General features: G+C 47.6%; 1 protein-coding gene across 4 annotated transcripts; it reads right to left on the bottom strand.

Annotated features, from left to right (window-relative positions):
- Positions 1-509: 509 nt before the first annotated feature.
- Positions 510-9,557, bottom strand: LOC142908803 (uncharacterized). Of its 4 annotated transcripts, XM_076059413.1 has the most exons (8): positions 9,350-9,557; positions 6,532-6,671; positions 6,311-6,388; positions 4,669-4,761; positions 4,390-4,495; positions 3,355-3,521; positions 2,655-2,903; positions 510-1,266 (listed from the first exon to the last, which is right to left on the bottom strand). In XM_076059413.1, the coding sequence occupies exons 2-8, from the start codon at positions 6,620-6,622 to the stop codon at positions 1,106-1,108; spliced, it is 945 nt and encodes a 314-aa protein (XP_075915528.1). In that variant the 5' UTR covers positions 6,623-6,671; positions 9,350-9,557; the 3' UTR covers positions 510-1,105. The 4 variants fall into 4 exon arrangements, with proteins under 4 accessions (XP_075915528.1, XP_075915529.1, XP_075915530.1 ...); XM_076059414.1 differs by lacking the exon at positions 6,311-6,388; XM_076059415.1 differs by lacking the exon at positions 6,532-6,671.
- Between the last annotated feature and the right edge of the window lie 6,479 nt (positions 9,558-16,036).

The raw sequence follows: 16,036 nt of genomic DNA, 5'->3' as shown, positions 1-16,036 counted from the left end.
TCCAGACTGTACACCGTGCAAACATTATAAAAATACACTTTTAGCTTCTATTTTAGGGGGGGGGGGAGCTCAATAATGCATTTATTTTTTGCACGGCAAGTGAGCTGTGACATCAAATCTGTCACGTGACCCGCGCACGTGGAAGCGTAACGCATTGTAGTGTAGCGGTTAGCGTTGTCTGTGTGTGTCTGTGTGTGTCTGTGTGTGTCTGTGTGTGTGTGTTTGTATCTGTGTGTGTCTGTGTGTGTCTGTGTGTGTGTCTGTGTGTGTGTGGAAGCGTAACGCATTGTAGTGTAGTGGTTAGCGCTACGCTACGAACCCGGCGACCCCAGTTCGATTCCCGCTCACGGCCACCACCGGTGACGATTATTTCAACCGGTCCTGGGCCTCCCCTAGGTCGACTCAGCCTCAAACGTGTAAATGTTGTGGTGTGAACATCGGGAGACAAAGGCGGCCGGACGTGGTGAATCCAAGTCCCGGGCGAAGCCGGGTAGTTAAAGCTCGTGCTGTTATATTCACAATCAGATGTTTTTATTTCGACTCGAGGAAAATCGGTGAAATCAGAAGCCAACGATAGGCCCCAGTTGTGGGCCCTTCTTAACCTGGTAACAAAATAATATTCTTAATCAGTGATGTCCTCACCTAAGCGTGTGAGACGAGACGGACGCACAAGACTCTAGTCTCCCTTTGCTGTACATCACTCACAGAGCACCACAGCGCCCCCCCCCCCCCCACCAGATCCACAACAGCGTTCGCCCCGCAAGACTAAGGCAGCTTCTCCCTGCCTCAGCTGGACCATCAACAACGGCAACATTTGTGTCAACAACAGCAGCAACAGCTAACTTGGCGCCTTTATCATTACGTCTTCAGCACGGCAGCAGCAGCACGGAACAACTTCAGGGCATGACTCAGTCGCAACTCGCGTTTAAAATCGTCACGCAAGACGGCTCTCCGCGAGACGTCGCGGGCACACGGCGAGTTACTTTTTTCCCCGAATAAAACTCGGGACAACGTGAATGCGTGGAAACGAGAAACGATGTCGGAACACAACGGGGCATCGCAAATCGTAAAGATTTTTGCGAGAGCGAGAAAGAAAAGCTTCCTTCTAGACGTCGCCGCCGCGCGCCAACGACGGCACCAGCGCGAGCAGAAGCGCCGTGGGCCAAGCGGCACCGGGGCAGCAAGACGCTTTGCTGGTGGCGGACGCCCGCCCCGCTGACGTCGTCACCACTGACGTCGTCGCCGCTGCTGATGACGCCATCGCCGCTGCAAAGGGGCAAGCGGAGAAACGAGACGTCAGTCGCCATCGCTACGATGAGAGCGATGTACGAGTACCGGGTGGGCCTCCTATAACCCTCCGCCTCCTCCTCCATTTCCACCACCACCAACAACACCAACACCACCAACACCAACACCACCACCAACATCACCACCAACACCACCACCAACATCACCACCAACACCACCAACATCACCACCAACACCACCAACACCACCACCAACATCACCACCAACACCACTAACACCACCAACATCACCACCAACACCACCACCAACACCACCAACACCACCACCAACACCACCACCAACACCACCAACACCACCAACACCAACACCACCAACACCAACACCACCAACACCACTAACACCACCACCGCCACCACCTCCTAGGGGATGGAAGATTTGTTGGAGGTTGTTGGTAGTTGAGACTGAAACCTCTTCCTCACTTGTTCACTCAGCCACTCACCCACCCACCCAATCACTCATTCAGAGAGACGATCCATCACACTACGTTTAAAACTATTTGGTAAATTAAAACGCTGACTGTCACATCATCGACGTCAGGTGCCCGATTGTAACTCCTCTGCGGTGAGCGGTGGACCACCACCACCACCACCGCCACCCGCGTGTCAACAACGCTCTTTGCCAAAACAGCAAACCCCTGCCCAGAGTTGCGATGCTGAGAATCGTTTTATTGTCAAAGCGTTATTTTATCTCCGTTTGACCGCAAATTGGTTGACTGCCCTCGATGTGTGCACCTCCATGAGTCTATGGGAGCCTTTAACATTGAAGTCTATGGGAGCCTTTAACAGTGAAGTCTATGGGAGCCTTTAACATTGAAGTCTATGGGAGCCTTTAACATTGAAGTCTATGGGAGCCTTTAACATTGAAGTCTATGGAAGCCTTTAACATTGAAGTCTACGGGAGCCTTTAACATTGAAGTCTACGGGAGCCTTTAACATTGAAGTCTACGGGAGCCTTTAACATTGAAGTCTACGGGAGCCTTTAACATTGAAGTCTGTGGGAGCCTTTAACATTGAAGTCTGTGGGAGCCTTTAACATTGAAGTCTATGGGAGCCTGTAACATTGAAGTCTATGGGAGCCTTTAACATTGAAGTCTATGGGAGTCTTTAACATTGAAGTCTATGGGAGCCTTTAACATTGAAGTCTATGGGAGCCTTTAACATTGAATCCAAGCATGAATGGAGCAAGCACTTGGGAACCCGAGCAGCCAATGGAGATTCACGGGGTGGCCAGAAACCAAGTTTTTTTAAAACCCAGGACTTTCCGCGCCGCCGATCTCATTGGGCTGACCACGGCCATTTGCATCGTCAGGGTGGTCAGACGATCCAAGCCGCCGCCCTCCCGCGTACCTGGCGAGGTAGCTAACAGCTCGTCGTCGTCATCCTCGCCCTCATCAGCACCGCCGTCACGGCCGCTACCGGCGTTGGGGGCCGATGGCGAGGACGTAGAGGCCTCCTTGCCATCGTCCTGGCCCTCCTCCTCGTCCTCCTCCTTCTCGTCCTCCTCCTCGTCCTCCTCCTCGTCTCCCTCCTCGTCCTCCTCCTCGTCCTCCTCGTCCTCGTCCTCCTCCTCGTCCTCCTCCTCACCGCCCGGCGCCACTGTGGGGGTGGTTGTGGGGGTGATGGTGGTGGTAGTTAATGGTGGCGGTGGCGGGTGTAGCGGTCTACACCGCGCTACACCGCGCTACGAACCCTGCGAACCCGAGTTCGATTCCCGCTCACGGCCACCAACACGCGGTGACGATTATCTGAACCGGTCTTGGGCCTCCCCTAAGTCGACTCGGCCTCAAACGAGCACCCGGCGCGGTGTGTGGCGAACATCGCCAGCACCGGGGAGACAAAGGCGGTCGGGCGTGGCGCCGGCCACCCGCCCCCTCGTGCGCCGTGCCGGCCTTCACAGGCGCCGCTCGCTAACGGCGCTCGCCCCCGCGGCCTGTTGAGGCTACACGGCGGGGGATCTTCGTCTTCGACGGCGGCGGTTAATGGCTCGGCGCCGGATCGGAGAGGGATTCCGGCCGGCGGGTTTGTTGCCGGCGGCGACTTTGCTCACCTTCGACGGAGAGGTGCGCCCGCAGCTGGTCGCTGTTCAGGTTGTTGGTGGCGAAGCAGGTGTAAGTGTCCGTGTCCTCGCGCCGCAAGTCCAGGATGCGAAGGGTGCCGTTCTCGAAGATCTGGAAGCGCTCGCCCTTAACTTTCAAGCTCCGGTAGTTCCTGAACCTGGCGGTGCGCGGGAAGGCGTGGGGGGGGGCAGGCGGGGGGCAGGTGGGGGGCGTGAACCGTTGCGGTTTGACGGCGATGCCGTCGGGGGTTTTGAGATCCGGGGTCGGCGGCTTCGGGAGACGCGGAGGCGAACGTCCCGGGGGACGTTGGAGCGGCGAGGTTCACGCGGCCCTCCGCCGCGTTGAGTGCCCTTCTCTCGCTCTCTCGCTCTGAGCCACATCCGCGTGGCGGCCATCGACAGTCGCCCAACCCCGCCCCCGCACGCGCGAAATTATAAATGTTAGCCTATGGGAGCCTTTAACATTGAAGCCTATTGGAGTCTTTAACATTAATGTCTATGGGAACCTTTAACATTGAAGTCTATGGGAGTCTTTAACATTGAAGTCTATGGGAGTCTTTAACATTGAAGTCTATGGGAGTCTTTAACATGAATGTCTATGGGAGCCTTTAACATTGAAGTATATGGGAGCCTTTAACATTGAAGTCTATGGGAGTGTTCTATGTTGAACTTCTTTCGCTCCGTACGTGGCCAGCCATGCAAACCCGCTGGCGGCATTCACAAAACAGACTCAGCTCCCGTACCTCTTATTAGCACGGTTGGCCACGTAGGGTGCGAAAGAAGTTCAGGGCACGTACAGCCCTCGCGACAGGGAGCGTCGAGGCGCGATGACGGCATGCCGAATGAACGAGGAGCCTCTTCGTCGTCAGGGCTGTCGTTTGCGACATGGCCGGGTAGCTTCTGAAAAACAGCTGCACGGCTCGGTGGGCATCAGGCGGTGAAATAAACAAAAAGAGTCTCCAGCGAACGGAGAGCGAGAGGAGAGGCGGAGCGGGATGGACGCTCAGGCGCGGCGTTCGGTCTCACCACAGGATGGTGGCGGGCGGCCACACCGAGCACTCCATGTACACCGCCTCTCCCTCTCTCGCCCTGTACATCCTGTCTGGCTCCGTCAGCATCGACGGGGGGCTGGCTGTGTGAGGCGGTGGTGGGGGGGGCAGAGACAGCGAGCGGGCAGAGGTCGCTCCCGAGGGTGGTGGGGGGGGTCACTCCGGGCCGAGCAAGTACTTGCAGTGCTGCACCTTAACAAACTGCGTACTCAACTGGGCCCTGTACGTGTGTGTGTGTGATGTCGCAACCGTGCACCTTTCCGTCGTGTGTCCGGAGGTTGCTGCTTTGCTGCATACACCTGATGTGAGCTTCTTTGGTACCGTACGTGGCCAGAGATGATAACCGCAGCTGCGGGCGAAAATACAGCAGAGTGTTAGTAGGGTCTCTGTGTGAGTAGTGTGTGGGTCTCTGTGTGAGTAGTGTGTGTGTCTCTCTGTGTGAGTAGTCTGTGGGTCTCTCTGTGAGTAGTGTGTGGGTCTCTCTGTGAGTAGTCTGTGGGTCTCTATGTGAGTAGTGTCTGGGTCTCTATGTGAGTAGTGTGTGGGTCTCTGTGTGAGTAGTGTGTGGGTCTCTCTGTGTGAGTAGTGTGTGGGTCTCTCTGTGTGAGTAGTGTGTGGGTCTCTGTGTGAGTAGTGTGTGGGTCTCTGTGTGAGTAGTCTGTGGGTCTCTGTGTGAGTAGTCTGTGGTTCTCTGTGTGAGTAGTGTGTGGGTCTCTCTGTGTGAGTAGTGTGTGGGTCTCTGTGTGAGTAGTGTGTGGGTCTCTGTGTGTGAGTAGTGTATGGGTCTCTGAGTGAGTAGTGTGTGAGTCTCTGTATGAGTAGTGTGTGGGTCTCTGTGTGAGTAGTCTGTGTGTCTCTGTGTGAGTAGTGTGTGAGTCTCTCTCTGAGTAGTGTGTGGGTCTCTCTGTGAGTAGTGTGTGGGTCTCTGTGTGAGTAGTGTGTGGGTCTCTGAGTGAGTAGTCTGTGGGTCTCTGTGTGAGTAGTGTGTGGGTCTCTGAGTGAGTAGTGTCTGGGTCTCTCTGTGAGTAGTGTGTGTGTCTCTGTGTGAGTAGTGTGTGGGTATCTCTGTGAGTAGTGTGTGGGTCTCTCTGTGAGTAGTGTGTGGGTCTCTGAGTGAGTAGTCTGTGGGTCTCTGTGTGAGTAGTGTGTGGGTCTCTGAGTGAGTAGTGTGTGGGTCTCTGTGTGAGTAGTCTGTGGGTCTCTGTGTGAGTAGTCTGTGGGTCTCTGTGTGAGTAGTGTATTGGGTCTCTGTGTGAGTAGTGTGTGGGTCTCTCTGTGTGAGTAGTGTGTGGGTCTCTGTGTGAATAGTGTGTGGGTCTCTGTGTGTGAGTAGTGTGTGGGTCTCTGAGTGAGTAGTGTGTGAGTCTCTGTGTGAGTAGTCTGTGTGTCTCTGTGTGAGTAGTGTGTGGGTCTTTGTGTGCGTAGTCTGTGTGTCTCTGTGTGAGTAGTGTGTGAGTCTCTGAGTGAGTAGTGTGTGGGTCTCTCTGTGAGTAGTGTGTGGGTCTCTGTGTGAGTAGTGTGTGGGTCTCTGAGTGAGTAGTCTGTGGGTCTCTGTGTGAGTAGTGTGTGGGTCTCTGAGTGAGTAGTGTCTGGGTCTCTCTATGAGTAGTGTGTGTGTCTCTGTGTGAGTAGTGTGTGGGTATCTCTGTGAGTAGTGTGTGGGTCTCTCTGTGAGTAGTGTGTGGGTCTCTCTGTGAGTAGTCTGTGGGTCTCTGAGTGAGTAGTGTATGGGTCTCTGTGTGAGTAGTGTGTGGGTCTCTGTGTGAGACCCACAGATACCCACACACTACTCACAGAGAGACCCACACACTACTCACACAGAGACCCACACACTACTCACACAGATACCCACACACTACTCACACAGAGACCCACACACTACTCAAACAAATACCCACAAGTGTTTCGAGTACTCGGCCCCGCTTGAACGTCGAAGTGCTTCGTTGAAGCTATCATTTGCAAGAGCCGGGGCGCTTCTGAAAAAAAAAAGAGCCACGAAGCTCAGTGGGCATTGCCTGGTGAAGTCAAAAGAGTCGAGTTTAGTCGATGGCCTTTAGTGGGAGTAGCGTTGAGAGGGGGCATCGTCTCAAGTGGGGTAGCGGCGCTGTTTGCTACTCACGGTCAAGGGGCAGGGCGAAGGGGTTGTGACGGTCGCCCAGCACAACGACCAGCAAGGCCACTAAACGGGTGGTGGTGTGGAAAGTCTCCATGGGGGGGGGGGGGTGGCAGATGGTCGGCCTGGCGGCTTCCTTCACTTGGCTAGGAGGGGTGAAGGGGAGGGAGTAGGAGGAGCAGTGGGAATGATATTTATTTAGACTGCAAGAGGAGGAATCCAAAGCGCTATGAAGCTCTTTTTTCACAGATGTCCAGCTGTGGCGCTGGGTCAGAAACATGACAACAAACACAAAACAAAAACACGGCGTGAGTGCAGAGTTACAGGAAGAGTAAAACAAATCACTTTAAAAAAATATATATACTAATAAAACTAACCAATGTTTAATCTTGCCACGCGAAGCACACCACCGTGCTACATAGCTCTTTTTAAGAAGAGACATTGGCCCATAAACGGTGGGCTGATATCAAGTGGACATTCAGGGCAAAATACTCTAAACGCGTGGCGTTTCTGAATGTGGAGGGGAAAAAACCGGAGGACTCTGGGAGAGAAATCCACGCGGCCACGGGGCGCGAGAAACGTCAACTCCAAAGATAGAGCAGGGAGTGTCAGGGTCGGTATCAAACCCCACGACCTCCTGTACACCAGGTGACAACCATGCCGGGTTAAAGACCTCCTCCTTCACAACGGGACAATTGGATGCATGCCTAAGGCTCCCTCACTGATGGACACGTTCCTCCTGTGTTGAGCAAAATGTTTAGGTTCTCATCGTTTCGCAGAGGCTGCATTTTTTGCCACCGCAGAAAACGAACGTTGGGGGAAACGCCTCCTCGCATCGGACTCTTTGTTTTTTTTTGCTGAAGTCACGTAGGTAAAAAAAAATCTATAAAATAAATAAATGAAAAAAACAACTCAATTAAAATCACGACGTTTCGGAGGCAGCAGCACAAGCTTCCGTCTTGAGGTGGAAACCGTCACAGCAAAATTGCTGCATCAGGTGAAGAGAACTCTAAGACACCCGAGATTGTATACAGGTTAAGGGGGGGGGGATAAGACGGGGCCGTGGGGGGGGGGGCTAAGTTAAGCCACCTTCTGTTATGCTGCAGGGGGTTGGGGACGGAGAGATGGCCGTGTGCAGGTTGAAGAGCGTTACACACGTGAACCAGAGGCAGGAGGCAGTAGTTAAGCTGACAAACTGGTTGCCTTGCAGAGTATACTGCTGTAAACTATAAGGCTGCTAAAGTTTAACTTGGGTTTAACTTGATTTTTTTTTACCTCCGCGGCTTTACCGAAAAAAATCCAAAGAGTATGAATCCTTGCACATCACGAAAGCTTCAAATCTAGCGCCTCACATCGTGTTAGTTTGGCACCGATGTTCGTGCTGATGTTTTAAACTAGATCAATAAAACAACATTGATTACAGCCCCAGCTCAGGTTTTTTCCCATCAATGAAACAGCCCCTGAAGTGAGAGCACCTCCCAGGGTATAAACCAACACTGCCGCACATCTGTCCAAGAGCTGTGTAATAAAAACAATTGAGTTGAAAAAAATGTCAAACCGACAGGGAAAGGGGCTCCTGGCAAGTGTGACCGCCAGCCAGGTTGATGTATTGGTAATGAGAATGTGCAATTTTTTTTGTCCTTGGAAACACGGACTATGAATAAAACGAGATATTCTTAGCTCTTTCAGTAAAGTCACGTTGAAGGGAAACAATAAAATAATAAAATATATAAAACAATAAAAATTCTCACGACGTTTCGACCATAACACACCGGTCGTCATCAGGTCGAAACGTCGTGAGAATTTTTTTTGTTTTATATATATTTTATTGTTTTATTGTTTCCCTTCAACTCTGACTTTACCGAAAGAGCTAAGAATATGAATTACCGCAGTCACGAAAGCTTCAAATCAAAATTTAAAACGAGATACTCGCAGAGTTTACGCTTCTGAATGTGCACTTGTTCAAGCAATTCACTCGGCCTAAGAGGCAGACGCACGGTAAATTATTGGGCGGCACTTTGTAAGCTCCTAAGGTAGACAAAGCGAGCTTGAACGCGACGCGCTCTAGTGAAGTCTTTCGAGCGACGCATAGTTCATAGTTGATTTATTTGGTATAGCCCTGTGAGCCATTCGGCTCTTGAATCGGGTGCAACCGCAACAAACAAAAAACATGAACAAGAAAACATCTTAAAGTGATTATGTGACTGTGCAAACAGAAAATACAGGAAAAAATATCAAAATATCCCTGAAATAGCACCGTACACCAACGCTGTGTGCAAAAATCCCAGTGGGATACAAGTCAAATAACAACAACCACAAGACAACTAAGATTAAAGCCATCAGTCTAACTCCGTACTACAATAAACAAAAACATGGCCAAAACAAAAAAACTTTTCGAAATCACCAAAATAAAAGCCATAAATCCAATGTAACAGTGATCATAGGGACTGTGACCGAATTTTTAACAATAAACTACATAAATAAATTATAACACCAAAATCTAGAGCCATAATTTAGGCCACTGAATAGCAGTGGCAGCTAGGGTTGTACAACTCCTCTAGAGCACATTGACACGCGTGCATTGCAAATAATTCAAGTTTAAAACACGCAGCAAAGATTCGTTACAGAAGCCTAGCGGCAGCCTTCAGGCATCCTTTGGAAGCTTGCTAACCCACAACATAACCTAGAGACCATCTTCCAGGTCTCTATGGAGACCATCCCATGACAGCGGCATCTGTAGCCGGCCAAAGTGCCGCCTCGGCCGGCTGGGCAATCTAGCCGAGACCGGTGACACTCCCGGAATAGGCCTCAACGCGGCACTCACCAGCGCAACGCTGCGTAGGTGTCTGGGGAGGGGGTCTTGAGCTATATCCTCCTTCGTGGTGAGGTTACAAACAAAACAATGTCCTCGTGTGGTCGTGGTGGAGGAGGAGATTCGACGTTCCGTGCCTCGAATCATGGGCAGGCGACTCGGCGGGGCTGTTATCACGTGAGGCCTTAGCAGGGTGCTTTTATAAATCGTAGTGCGGATAGGCGAACACGCAGTGCGAGCGAGGCTCAGATTCTGTAGAATTGATAAACACTGCCCATAGACTCAGCACTGCCCATAGACTCAACACTGCCCATAGACTCAGCACTGCCCATAGACTCAGCACTGCCCGTAGACTCAACACTGCCCATAGCCTCAACACTGCCCATAGACTCAACACTGCCCCATAGACTCACCACTGTGATCTCTACATTGGGTCAAACTTAACATCTCTTAATGTTCGACAGCTTGTGCACCAGATCTTATTTATTCACGATGTACTTACAAAAAATTCCGCAGACTACCTACTGGATCTCCTCTCTGTTTCAAAGAACAAATTTGACCTCAGGTATTCGCTCATTTACCAGCTTCACATTCCCATTGCTGTACAAAAACTGGAGGAAGGGCCTTTGCTATTCATGACCCCAGGGTCTGGAATGCTATTGCCAATAAACTGCAACTTGAATCACTACCTATGAGATCTTCACTCAAAACTGCTCTAGAGGAGTTGTACACCCCTAGCTGCCACTGCAATTCAGTGGCCTAAAATATGGCTCTAGATTTTGGTGTTATAATTTATTTATGTAGTTTATTGTAAAAAAAATCGGTCACACTCCCTATGATCACTGTTACATTGCATTTATGGCTTTTATTTTCGTGATTTCGAAAAGTTTTTTTTTGTTTTGGCCATGTTAATGTTTATTGTAGTACGGAGTTAGACTGACGGCCTTAATCTTAGTTGTATTGTGGTTGTTGTTGTTATTTAACTTGCATCCCACTGGGATTTTTGCACACAGAGTTGGTGTACGGTGCTATTTCAGGAATATTTTGATATTTTTTTCCTGTATTTTCTGTTTGCACAGTCACATAATCACTTTAAGATGTGTTCTTGTTCATGTTTTTTGTTTGTTGCGGTTGCACCCGATTCAAGAGCCGAATAGCTCACAGGGCTATACAAAATAAATGAACTAATGAACTAAAATGAACTTATATCGAAAGGCACATTAACATGTTTTCATACACCAAATGTATTTATTTATTTACGGAGAAGCTCATTGTGGGAGGAGCGTGTCCCGTTTCCCGGAAGTTTCGTCATGTCACCTGCTGCCGCGTGACGTCACGAGGTAACAGGAAGCTATCGCTTCCTGCACTGAAATCCGAGGTGAGAAGTTCTCATTGCGATTGTGGTTGTTGTGGTGGTGGTTGTGGTGGTTGTTGTTGTTTACCAAGGTAGAGCCTCTCTCTCGTAGGGATGTCAGTTGAGTAGCAGCGAGCATGGGAATCGATGGCCAGGTTGGAACTTTACAACGCGGGGCCTAGCCACGCGGGGCCTTGCCTCCTGCTCTCGCCTGATTGCATTCACTTTAATAATCTCGCTTAAGTTTAATTTGTCTTCACCCGGCTCGCCACTTTGTAACTTTGTTTTATTGTAAATATTCACGCAGTTTTTATTTTCTTTTGTTAGCAGGCCAAGCCCGCTTGAGCTGCTATACCGCTCTTGTTATCAGAAGCGACCTGCCCACAACAACACAAGGTGAGGCTTTGTCAACGTGTGTGAATGTTTTGACTTAAAACTTTGGTGACTGCAGGAATTAATATTCTTGGTTCTTTCGGTAAAGTCACGTAGATAGAAAATAAAATAACAATATAATAAAAATGAAAAATATTAAATAAAGCAAAAAAACCCACGTTTTGATTGCAACACAAGTGGTCTTTATTTAATTTGATTGTATTATCTGTTATTGTTATTTCCTATCTACGTAACTTTACCGAAAGAACCAAGAATACGTGTCAATAGAAATAGGTTTTACCCTTTTAACTGGCACAAAAACTGACACCTTTATTCAAGGCGTCATGTTTGCAATAACCACAACACAAGCAGGCAAAATGCAAACAAAAGAGACAACTCTGATAATAATATTGGCACTGTCCTTGAATTTGATTGGTCCACACCAGAGACGGCTTTTCTTAGAGCCCAGTCTCCACTGGTGTTGGACCAGAAGACGCCAAAAGGCGTACAACTCAAAAACAGCGCACTCTCAGAGTATTGAGGGCTCGGGGTGAGCATTTACATTATGAAACCTTTGCCAGTAACAAGATATTGAAATAGGTTTTACCCTTTTGTTTGCATTTTGACTGCTTGTGTTGTGGTTATTGCAAACATGATGCCTTGAATAAAGGTGTCAGTTTTTGTGCCAGTTAAAAGGGTAAAACCTATTACTATATCTTGTTACTGGCAAAGGAGGTCTCATCAAGTACGTGTATCAATGTCTATCGGTCAAAGACGATAAACGGAGAGACTCGCAAACTCCAAATATACAGGAGGCGTCTGGGTCGGGATCGAATCCATGACTTCCTGTATACCAGGTGAGGTAGTTAACATCTCACCACGGAGAGAGACACGCAAACTCCAGTTAGCCTCGGCTATGTTCGTTGATCCTCATTAATTACTTGGTGGAGTGAGGAAACATTAATGCTGAGCAGATGAAGGTGGCCAGGCATGTTTCTGGACATGCCACCGCCTCTTGACCCGTGCCAGTGTGTGACAGTGTCAAGTTTGTGTTTGCAGTAAAGTCTATGCTAAATTATCCTGTTTGATATGTAAACCCCTTTGTCAAGGTGCCTCACTTCTCTCAACCAGCTTAAAAGACGCTGAGAATCTTAGCAGTGTTCATTGTAGCTCTGTCGTCCCGACAGGTCTGTTCCTTTCACCTGAAGAAGGCCACTTGTGTTGCGGCCAAAATGTCGTGAGAATTGAATTGTTTTATTTTATTATTTTATTCTCATTCTACGTGACTTTACCGAAAGAACCAAAGAAGATCTATTAACTCTGTTGAACACGGACGTTATATCAAAACAATAGTTTATTTTTGTTTTCCTCTGGAACTCTTTGTAAGAATGGAAACAGGAGGTGAACACAGCACACACATTCATCTGAAGTCGAATCTGTTCATCCCAGCAGTCAAGGACATCTGAGCCTGGATTCACACCTCTAAGTTGTGATTGAACATTAATTCATGCATTTCTGCATAACACAAATAGTTTTGTAATCTTATATTCTTAGTTTTTTTGGTAAAGTCACGTTGAAGAGAAACAACAAAATAATAAAATATATATAAAACAATAAAAAAAATTCTCACGACGTTTCGACCATAACTCAAACGGTCGTCTTCAGGTGTGTTGGTTCGCATACATTTATTTTTAAACGGCGCATTTATTTATTTATAAAAAACGTTAGTGCCACGCGCAACGATTTGGCAGTTTGCCCAGGACTAGTCCATCTATATTCTGAAAAGAGGAGGGGGGAGACAACATTTTTTTATAATATATGCTGTCTGAAAGCCACTGTAAGCGTGAACAATCAATTAAGACCTGAAATGGTTTATCAAATCTTTCCAATGATTGCTAAGATAGAATCCATCTTCTCGGTTGAAATTGTCTCTGTGCTTGTATATGTGGATAGCCTCATGAACGAATCTCTCATGGAAGCCAGATGGCTTACAAAGAACCTCTGTCTTGGAAAAGTCAATGGCATGTGAGCCTACTGAATTAGAACAATGATCTGCCACGGCCGAGGTGTTGGTCCTACCGTGTTTAAGGTCTGCTTTGTGTTCACGAATGCGGTCCGAGACATGGCGTTTGGTTTCTCCAATGTAACTACTACCACAGAGGCAACTTAGTTTGTAGACACCAACCAGGGTATTGTATGTCCGGAGTCACATCTTTTACAGACGGAACCAGATCACGGATTTTATGTAATGTGTTGAAACGGACCTGGATCTTGTGTTTATTCAAGATTTTGGAGATCTTTTTTGTGATCCCAGCAATGTAGGGTAAAGTGATGGTTTTGAAAGGCTCCTCAAGAGGATTCTTCTTCATGGTTTGAGTGATAGCTTTGCGGATTGTATAGTCGGAGTAACCATTAGCCCTAAGAGCTTGGTGTACGTGCTTGAGTTCACTGCTTATGTGTTCCTGGTCGGATATGCATTGGGCTCTATGATACAGAGTCTTGATGAGAGAATTCTTCTGTGATGGATGGTGGTGGGAATCCGGTTTCAGATAAGCATCCGTATGGGTAGCTTTCCTGTAAACAGAGTGGCTCATTGAACCATCAGGTCTCTTTTTAATTAGGACATCCAAAAAAGGTATCTTGCCATCTATTTCGACTTCCATGGTAAATCTGATGGCTGGGTGTATGGAATTGATGTGGTCGAAGAATTGGTCTAGAGCAGGCTGGCCATGTGGCCAGATGACAGAAGTGTCATCCACGTACCTCTTCCATAAGGTTGGGCGCAGAGTGGCAGTCTGGATGGCGTCAGTCTCAAATTTCTCCATGAAAATGTTAGCTATAACTGGAGAAAGGGGGGAGCCCATTGGGGTGCCCTCAGTTTGTTTGTACAAAGTTCCATTCCAAGTGAAGTATGTATTGGTTAAACAGTGTCTCACCAGGGGGGGGTACCTCAGTGTTTAGTCCTTGATGAACCAAGTCTTCAATGATTGCAATGGTGTCAGGTACAGGAACCTTGGTGAATAAGGAAACTACATCAAAACTGACAAGCAGGTCGTCTGGGGACAGGGAAATACCCTTGATTGTCGATACCAGGTGAGTAGAATTTTGTACCGCAGAGGTGGTCTTTCCAGTGAAAGGACGCAGGATTTCAGACAAAAAACGAGCTAGTTTGTAGGTGGGGGAGCCGATAGTAGAGACTATGGGACGAAGGGGTGTATCTACTTTATGTATTTTTGGTAAGCCGTATAATCTTGGTGGCCTGGCAGCAGAAGGTTTCAACGAAAACTGTTTAGATTGATCAATTAATGCGGTTGAATCAGAAATTATTTTGTTGGTTTGTGTGACGAGGCTGTTGGTGGGATCTCTTTTTATTTTTGTATAACTACCATCGTCGAGTAATTCTTTAATTTTGTTGTTGTATTCTATTTTATCCATGATGACAGTAGCATTGCCTTTGTCAGCTGAGAGGACTACAATATCATTCCTCTTTTTTAATTTATATAATTCAAAACGCTCATCTTTGCTGAGGTTGCTAGCTGGCATCTTAGCGTTTTTGAGGGTTGCAGCGATTTCAGATCTTGCTACGTCTGCAGCGATGTGACCCAGGCCCCTGAGAGCAACGTCTACTTGGGCAATTATATCATTAACTGGTATGTGTTTAGGTGTGACTGCAAAGTTTAGACCTTTAGCTAAAACGGATTTCAGACCATCGGAAATAGAACTGTTACTGCGATTAATTACGACTTTATTAACGTCTAACTTTTTGGTGTGTGGGTCCGGTCTTTTGTTGAAGAGGAGGTTAAATTTGGAAATCAGGTTTTCCTTACATTTGGTCGACATAGTAGCAGCTGAAGAGGCAGTCATATTGTCTACATGTTCCCAATCCGATGTGGACATTGTTGCCGTCAATGATAAGTGTGATTTGTAGAGTGTCTTGTCTAACTGATCTAGTTCGGTGTCTGATTTTTTCTGAGATAAGAGCTAAGCTAGTTTTGAAAATAATTAGTTTCGCATTAGAAGAAGTTACAGCAGCAGAGGTCAGTGTAAATGCGATTGGTATTACCCCAGAGTCGCGGCATCTCTTCAGGAAGGTGAGAGACTCGATCAGCTGAGCTTTCTTATCCCGGAGTTTGTTGAAGGATCTTAAAGTTATGTGAAAACCCTCCCCGTAGAGGCGATTAAATTTTGATTTAAAGCTTTCGTGACTGCAGTAATTCATATTCTTAGTTTTTTCGGTAAAGTCACGTTGAAGAGAAACAACAAAATAATAAAATATATATAAAACAATAAAAAAATTCTCACGACGTTTCGACCATAACTCAAACGGTCGTCTTCAGGTGTGTTGGTTCGCATAAATTTATTTTTAAACGGCGCATTTATTTATTTATAAAAAACGTTAGTGCCACGCGCAACAATTTGGCAGTTTACCCAGGACTAGTCCATCTATATTCTGAAAAGAGGAGGGGGGAGACAACATTTTTTATAATATATGCTGTCTGAAAGCCACTGTAAGCGTGAACAATCAATTAAGACCTGAAATGGTTTATCAAATCTTTCCAATGATTGCTAAGATAGAATCCATCTTCTCGGTTGAAATTGTCTCTGTGCTTGTATATGTGGATAGCCTCATGAACGAAAATCTCATGGAAGCCAGATGGCTTACAAAGAACCTCTGTCTTGGAAAAGTCAATGGCATGTGAGCCTACTGAATTAGAACAATGATCTGCCACGGCCGAGGTGTTGGTCCTACCATGTTTAAGGTCTGCTTTGTGTTCACGAATGCGGTCCGAGACATGGCGTTTGGTTTCTCCAATGTAACTACTACCACAGAGGCAACTTAGTTTGTAGACACCAACCAGGGTATTGTATGTCCGGAATCACATCTTTTACAGACGGAACCAGATCACGGATTTTATGTAATGTGTTGAAACGGACCTGGATCTTGTGTTTATTCAAGATTTTGGAGATCTTTT

This window comes from Petromyzon marinus, unplaced genomic scaffold, assembly GCF_048934315.1.
Source record: "Petromyzon marinus isolate PM22_M1 ecotype Great Lakes invasive population unplaced genomic scaffold, UKy_Petmar_22M1.pri1.0 PM_G_Scaffold_101, whole genome shotgun sequence".
Lineage (NCBI taxonomy): Eukaryota > Metazoa > Chordata > Hyperoartia > Petromyzontiformes > Petromyzontidae > Petromyzon > Petromyzon marinus.
The sequence above is the reverse complement of the archived record's forward strand: the minus strand, read 5'-3'. Positions and strand labels throughout refer to the sequence as shown.